General features: G+C 34.4%; 1 protein-coding gene across 1 annotated transcript; it reads left to right on the top strand.

Annotated features, from left to right (window-relative positions):
* Positions 1 to 4,342: 4,342 nt before the first annotated feature.
* On the top strand, positions 4,343 to 6,558 carry LOC129737785 (uncharacterized). The gene is made up of 3 exons (XM_055728947.1): positions 4,343 to 4,718; positions 5,004 to 6,467; positions 6,544 to 6,558. The coding sequence occupies exons 2-3, from the start codon at positions 5,265 to 5,267 to the stop codon at positions 6,556 to 6,558; spliced, it is 1,218 nt and encodes a 405-aa protein (XP_055584922.1). The 5' UTR covers positions 4,343 to 4,718; positions 5,004 to 5,264.
* Positions 6,559 to 8,083: the final 1,525 nt, after the last annotated feature.

Here is an 8,083-nt window from a genome sequence, read left to right on the forward strand (position 1 = left end):
AAAAGATTGCACAATATTCAAATTTCAAAAAAAAAAAAAAAAATATCAGCATGATTGTTTCACTTTGGAGAAGACTCAAAATTTGCAAAATTAATAATAAAATAATATTCTTCAAAATTTAACACGACACTTCAGATAAAGTAAAATGCCACAGTTTTATAAGTTGATCCAGCTGTTTCTATCATGCAGCACTTTGAGTATTGTGTTTTTTCTAACTTTTTTTCTTGCAGGCCATTTAGCTAAATTTAGTTCTATGTACAAATTTAACAGAGTAAATAAAGGTAGCGGTACACCTCAGGTGAAAATGAAAAATCTTCTCTAGCCAGTGACTAAAAATAGTTGAAAGATGAATTTTGAACTGGTCTTAAAACCTCCTAAGATGTTTTAATTTCGATTCCCCTGATTCAACCGTAGGAATGTTATCACATTGAGGGAATCAAAAAATAAAATCTTAAGAAGTTTTAAACACTGAGACTGGCTTGAAATTCAACAATTCACTATGTTCTTAAATTATAAATTGTAAAGTATTCTTAAATTATTATTTTCTTTATACACTTTTTTTATTCATTGCTGATATAAATAATCAAATTAAAAACATTGTGAACGTTAATGTTTTCATTATTATTTTAACTGTTTAAGTTTGAGTTTTTTCACAATCGATGAATCTGAATGCGGTTAGCTCAATTTTACTGAGTCAGTAGCATTTGTTTCTGCAAAATTTAATCAAATTACTTCAGAGTGCATTTTGAATAATTTTAAATTTATTGAAAACATATCAGAGTGCATCATGATCTGCACGCTCGTATCTTTAAACACAATTTGTGAGAAATGTTGACCTTTTCCGTCAGCAGGTGGTACTGATGTTTGTAGAAAGAATGTCTGTTGGAATTTATATGAAAAATGTCAAGAGCTGGGTATCTTTATATCTACTATCTTTGGTATATGTTTGTAGAAATTGTTGTTAATCATCATAAATTGTTGGTAGGCTTGATTTACAACCATCCTAGTTTGGAATGCACAGAGATGCTACATGAAAAAATTTTACAGTACGGTTCGGCATACGACGATTTTTTACTTATAGGTGATTTCAATACGAATATGCTAGTACAAACTCCTAAAACTGATCGTTTTAAGGAAATGCTTGTTTCAACGTCTATGACCAATATCGGTTCAGAGCCTACATTTTTCTATAAAAGCGGATGTTCTCAATTGGACTTATTGATTTCCAGTAAACCTGAATTAGTTCTGAGATTTGGACAGATAAATGTACCTTTTGCGTCAAATCATGACATGATATACGCTTCTCTTGACTTTAATACTGAACCTACCAATGGATATACTTATTTTAGAAATTACAATAAAATAGACACGAACTTGATACTCGATCTTTTTGAAAATCTAAATTGGCAATCCTTTTACACAAATTTTGATTCGAACAGCTTAGCAAATTTCTTCAACGACAGCATTAAATTATTTCACGATAATTGCGTTCCACTCGATCGTTTTAAACATAAAGATAATTGTTTCAATCCATGGTTTAATCAATCTGTACAAAAAGCACTTATTGACAGAGATCGAGCGTACAAAAGATGGAAGCTTACAAAACGAGCTGAAGATCACACAACTTTCAAACGATTAAGGAACATTGCCAATAACAAAGTTTCTTGTGCAAAACGTGAATTTTTAAACAATCAACTTCTAGGAACAGAATCAAACTCCAAAGATTTCTGGAGCAGACTAAAACGAATAGGAATAACTTCGAGGAATTCTGTTGTTGAAACTAATCATGAGGCAAATGACATAAATTCAGTTTTTCACAGTTGTTTCACAACAGACATCTGCAACTCTTTTAATCACTATACGCACCATGAAAACGGCTTTTCTTTTACAAATTTCGAAGAATATGAAGTTATAAATGCAGTCTATGAAGTCACATCAAATGCCATCGGCTTGGATGGACTCCCCATAAAATTCATTAAATGTTTACTTCCTTTACTTTTGAAACCGTTGCTCCATCTATTCAATGTTATAATTCTCACATCCACATATCCTACCGCATGGAAGAATTCTATGACCATACCTTTCAGAAAAAAAACCCAATATTTCAACTTTGAATAATTTACGCCCCATAAGTATACTAAGCGCTATTTCGAAAGTATTTGAACGTTTACTCAAAAGACAAATTGTGCTTTATATAGAAAATAACAATCTTTTCAATGAAAATCAGTCAGGCTACAGATCTGGACATAGCACTAAAACAGCCATGATTAAAATATGTGACGATATTGGAAAATCTCTTGACGAAGGAAATAATGTAATCCTCGTGCTCTTAGACTGCACAAAAGCATTTGATACCATTTCTCATAGAAAAATGTGTGAAAAACAAAATAATAATTTTAATTTTTTGCCATCGGCAGTTAAATTGATTTCTTCCTATTTAGAAAACAGACAACAAGCAGTCATATGTAACAACAAATTATCAAGTTTTCTATCAGTGAGCTCCGGAGTTCCTCAGGGTTCTGTTCTAGGACCAATTTTATTCAGCCTATACATCAACGATCTTCCTAATATAATCCAGTTCTGTTCAATCCACATTTTTGCAGACGACATTCAGCTTTATATTTCTTGCAAAGATGCGAATATTCATGATATAAGTCGTCTTGTAAATAACGATTTAGAATCACTGCGTTCTTGGGCATCAGCACATTTCTTAACATTAAATGCCTCCAAATCTAATGCCTTACACACAAAATTTTCGAGGCCAGAAATTAGCAAAATTTTGCTCAAATTTGACCAGCTAGAAACTTAGCAATCATTTTAGCAAATATTTTTAACTCGAATTTTAGCAAACGAGAGAAAAATTTAGCCGCCGCAATTTTTGCTCACTTTTTTAGCAAAAACCGGTAGAAAAGATCCTATTGGATTTGAAATTTCCATTTTTCCAGGAAATTAAGGGGAAATATCTGGTTATAAAATAGAATACCAAATTTTTTCACTTAATTTATTTTACACCTTTTTTTTAATTTCAATTTACACTTTCTTCACTAAAAAACAAAACCGCACTTGACCGCGGTAGCTGAACATCCGCCAAGCGGAAAACCGATGCGTCCAAATTGGCTTCCTTCTTGTCGATCATCCTGATGGCAATGCTGTCTGTTATCGCCGGCAGCAGCAACCTGTAGAAAGAAAACGAAGAATTTTTCAAATTTAAAACCGGACTTTCCATTGGCCAAATCTGCTCTTACCTGTCCGCTCCCGATGTGAATTTATCCAATGCAGCAATGTTGACCGGGCTTCCATTCCGTCGTTATTGTCAGCCCAGTCTCCGCAGGTTCCGCTAGCATCTAATTTACTCAACCGCACTGATTCGCGTCGAACTTTTTTTTCTCGAAGACGGCGGCTGCTTTTCGAACGAAGCGGCTAACTAGGCTGCGTTTTTACCAAAATCAAGCAAAATAACAATTTTGCTATCGCGTAAGTAAAACAACCCTTATTGCTAATCGAAAGTAACCCAATATTTTTGCTAAGTGGAGCCTCGAAAATTTTGTGTGTACTTATCACGCGTGGAAGTGCATCAGAAAGCCCAATCATAAAACTTGGAAATGATCGTATTGAGTTCGTCGAAAAAGCAATCAGCTTAGGGTTTACAATAAACAAAAAGTTCTCATGGGATAACCATGCTCTTGTTCAGTGCGGAAAAATTTACGGAACATTGAGAAACTTAAGACTAAAAGCAGAGCTTTTAAATGAGAATGTTAAGCTGAAACTTTTTAAATCGTTTATATTACCATACTTTATATCCATCGATTTTCTTCTGCCTTCTGTTTCAGCGCAAACACTTGATAGAATCAAAGTTGCTTTAAATAACTGTGTGCGTTTTGTTTACAACCTTTCTCGATATGATAGAGTCTCACATCTGCAACATAAACTTTTGGGATTCTCTTTTTACGATTTCATAAAAGCTCGAACGTGTATAATTTTCAAACAAATAATAACTACAAAATGTCCCAAATATTTGCATTCAAAATTGCAGCCTTTCCGAAGTTCGCGAGTTAGAAATTATCTGATTCCTTCTTACACGACTGCGTCATACGGTAATTCTTTTTTTGTTAGAGGTGTTGTGAATTGGAATTCATTACCCAGTCACTTAAAATCTGATGTAGTGTATAATTGAGTTAATAACAAGAATGTTTTGAAAACAAATATTTATCGTGAATAAACAAACGGTTCACGATAAGAATAAATAGCCGGTGGACGGTAAGAGCGGGTCTCTTACCTTCTGACTGCTTAAACTAAAACCATCGTGTTTTTCTTATTGGAAGAACTTTATTTATATTTTTCTTATTCGTTAGTCGATTGGTTAAGTTTCGGTTGTACACCTCAATTTGGCGACGAGGGAAATTGGTTTTTTTCGCGAAATTCAAGTGTTAGAGTGAGTACAGGCTGCGAAATTGATTTTCGGCAGAAGGCCAGGAAGAAATTCTAGTGGTGTAAAGTGGTTTTTGGTACCAGCAGCAGGAATATTTTCCGCAATAAGGCTGGAGATTTTTTTGGCTTGAGTGCATTCTGGGGGGTAGATATCCAGCTGCAGGAATAATTTTCCGCTTTCTGGCTGGTTGAGTGTTGGTGTTGAACAAAAGTGAAAACTTGCTTCCCTCGGACTTTTGGTTTTTGGAAGTTTTTGGTCGGCTTGGTGGCACCATTTTGTACGAGGACGCGTAAGTAACAAAAGCATAGAAATTGAAAAGAGAACAATAAAAGGCCATCTCAGACTGGATAGCATTTATTGGCCATTTTGTGATTAATATCACGTATTGTTTGAAGTGATTCAATCTGAGGTATTTGTTGTGCACTTTCATTTGGAAAATAGGGTGAAGACGCCAATAGTGGAACTTGTGTGTTTTTTTTAAATCCTTTTGATTTTTTGTTAGATTTTTCAGAAACTAAAGTTGATATTATTTTATTAGATAATTAATTTTTTTTTATTTTATATTATTTTGTAGATCGTTTTGTGACTCTGAACGGGGTGTTCATCATCTGACAAAGCCAACAAGTTGATTTGTCTGATCGGCTAAGGTCGAACGACAACTTCAACGGTTCTTCGGGAAATTTGGTAAGCGTATCGGATTCTTTTAATTACTTGATTGCTGAAGAATATTTAACCGATCTAAATATAGAATTGGATTTTATCTCGAGCATAATTTGAAGATTCTAAAGTTTCATAGATATCAATACTCGATTACTGTCGGGGACTACTAATTACAATGGCGAATACCAATTCTAGCAATTTTATTGCGCTAATTGAACCATTTAGAAGAGGTTCTTCTTTTTCGAATTGGATTGAGAGATTGAAGTTCTGTTTTCAAGTTAATAATATTCCGGATGCTCAACGTAAACCTTTACTGTTCACCTTGGGTGGTCCAGTTGTTTTCGATGAGCTAATGCTTCTTTATCCTAATGGTCAATTAGCTAATGCTGACTATGAGGATATTATAGATAGATTGAGGCAAAGGTTTGATAAAAAAGAGAGCTCAAGAATTTTGAGATTCCGTTTTACAACAAGAGTTCAGGAGCCTAACGAAACCTTAGAGGATTTTATACTTTCTTTAAAAATGCAAGCGGAATTCTGCAATTTTGGGGATTCAAAATCAAGCATGATTTTGGATCGCATAGTAGCTGGGGTCAGGGATGTGAATTTGCGTCAGCGATTGTTGATAGAGCAAAATCTCACTCAGGAAATGGCAGAGAATCTGGTCGCAACCTGGGAGATGGCTCAAACGAATGCTTTTGCCATGGGTGGACAGGGTCCAACGAGTGGCATAGGTCGTTATGGTCAGGTGGCAAATTTAAGGGGACCAGTAAAAAGCAGATTGGGATCCAGACCAGCTATAAGAGATCGTCCTTACGATAACAGAAATCAGCAATATCATGGAGGATTCGATAGAAATCAGCAGAGAAGATACACTGGAACTATTCCAAAAACAACTGAAGGAAATTCATCCTATCAGGAAGACAGAAAACGGAGACCGGATTATAGGAATACAATTTGCGATTTTTGTAAGGTAAAAGGGCATCCGAAAAGGAAGTGTTTCAAGCTGAAGAATTTGAAGAAACAAGCTATTAACTTTGTCGACAATTTAAACCCGAGCAGCGAAAATGAATTGAGCGCGTTGTTCAATCGCATGAAACCAAGAGTTTCAGATTCGGATAGTGATGATAGCGACGATACAGGTAGTTTTCAATGCATGCATTTGGCTTCAATCAATGGTATTAGCGATCCATGTCTGTTAACCTTTGAAATTGAAGGCAAATTAATACAAATGGAGGTTGATTGTGGTTCTTCTGTAACGGTGATGGGTATTAATCAATTTAATGCTCTTTTTGGGATGAAACTAAAAAAAACTGAAAAAAGCTTAATAGTAGTAAATGGTTCTAGACTGCGGATTGCAGGAGAAGTCAAAGTATTGGTGAGGTTTAAAAATATTGAGGCTAAATTGAAAATTATTGTTCTTGACTGTTCTCACAATTTCATTCCTCTTCTAGGAAGAAATTGGTTAGATATTTTCTATTCTGATTGGAGATCGTTTTTTACAAACTCTTCCCAGGTACAAAAAGTAAGTTTAAGTGGTGTTGACGACGTTATCATTGACGTGAAACAAAAATTTTCTAATGTATTTAATAAGGATTTCTCTTCTCCGATTGTGGGTTATGAAGCGGAACTGGTGATTGATGATGAAAAGCCAATTTTCAAAAAAGCTTATGATGTACCTTACCGATTAAGGGATAAAGTTTCTGAATATCTTGACAATTTGCAAAAACAAAATGTGATTACTCCTATTAAAACTAGCAAGTGGGCATCTCCGATAGTAATTGTAATGAAAAAAGACAACGAGATTCGACTAGTAATTGACTGCAAAGTTTCTATTAATAAGGTTTTGGTTCCAAATAGCTACCCACTTCCAATAGCTCAGGATTTATTTGCTAAATTAGCAGGTAGTAAAATTTTCTGTTCCTTGGACCTTGAGGGTGCATACACTCAATTATCACTTTCGGAAAGGTCCAGAAAATTTATGGTTATCAATACAATTAAAGGGCTTTTTACATATAATCGTCTCCCTCAAGGCAGTGCTTCTAGTGCTAGCCAATTTCAAGCTGTAATGGACAGAGTGTTAGAAGGTTTAGACAAAGTTTTTTGCTATCTTGATGATGTGTTAATAGCAGGTATTAATTGGGAAGATTGCAAAAATAAATTATACTTAGTTCTAGAAAGGCTCTCAGCAGCTAATATCAAAATAAAATTGAGTAAATGCAAATTTTTTGTGGAAGAACTTGTTTATTTAGGTCATGTCATTAGTAAAAAAGGGTTAATACCATGCTCCGACAAAATTTCGACTGTACAGGAAGCAAAAGCGCCTACAAATGTAAGTGAGCTTAAATCATATTTGGGTTTAATTAACTATTACAATAGATTCATTCCTCACTTATCAAGCAAATTATATCATTTGTATAATTTGCTGAAAAAAGACGTTAAATTCAATTGGGATAAAAATTGTGAACAAGCTTTTATAAAAAGTAAAAATTCCTTGCTTTCTGCAAATATTTTGGAATTTTATGATCCAAATAAACCTATAGTAGTTGTTTCTGATGCTTCAGGCTATGGATTAGGGGGTGTCATTGCGCACATAGTAGATGGTTGTGAAAGACCAATTTGTTTTACGTCTTTTTCACTAAACGACGCACAAAAAAAGTATCCAATTCTTCATCTGGAAGCTTTAGCTTTAGTCAGTACGATCAAAAAGTTTCATAAATACTTATATGGTCAAAAATTTCTAGTTTTTACAGATCACAAGCCTTTGGTTGGGATTTTTGGTAAAGAGGGACAAAACTCAATATATGTTACCAGATTACAGCGTTTTATCCTTGAACTTTCAATTTATGAATTCGACATTCAATATAGGCCTTCAGCGAAAATGGGGAACGCAGATTTCTGTTCACGGTTTCCATTAAAACAATCAATTCCTGAAGGGCTGGATGTAGAAATTATTAGAAGCATAAATTTTAGCAAAGAAATTCCAATTGATTT

Source organism: Uranotaenia lowii, chromosome 1 (genome assembly GCF_029784155.1).
Source record: "Uranotaenia lowii strain MFRU-FL chromosome 1, ASM2978415v1, whole genome shotgun sequence".
NCBI classification, from domain to species: Eukaryota; Metazoa; Arthropoda; class Insecta; order Diptera; family Culicidae; genus Uranotaenia; species Uranotaenia lowii.

Excerpts from the sequence above, each read along its gene's own strand:
- LOC129737785 (XM_055728947.1), top strand. The coding sequence starts at position 5,265 with ATGGCGAATACCAATTCTAGCAATTTTATTGCGCTAATTGAACCATTT.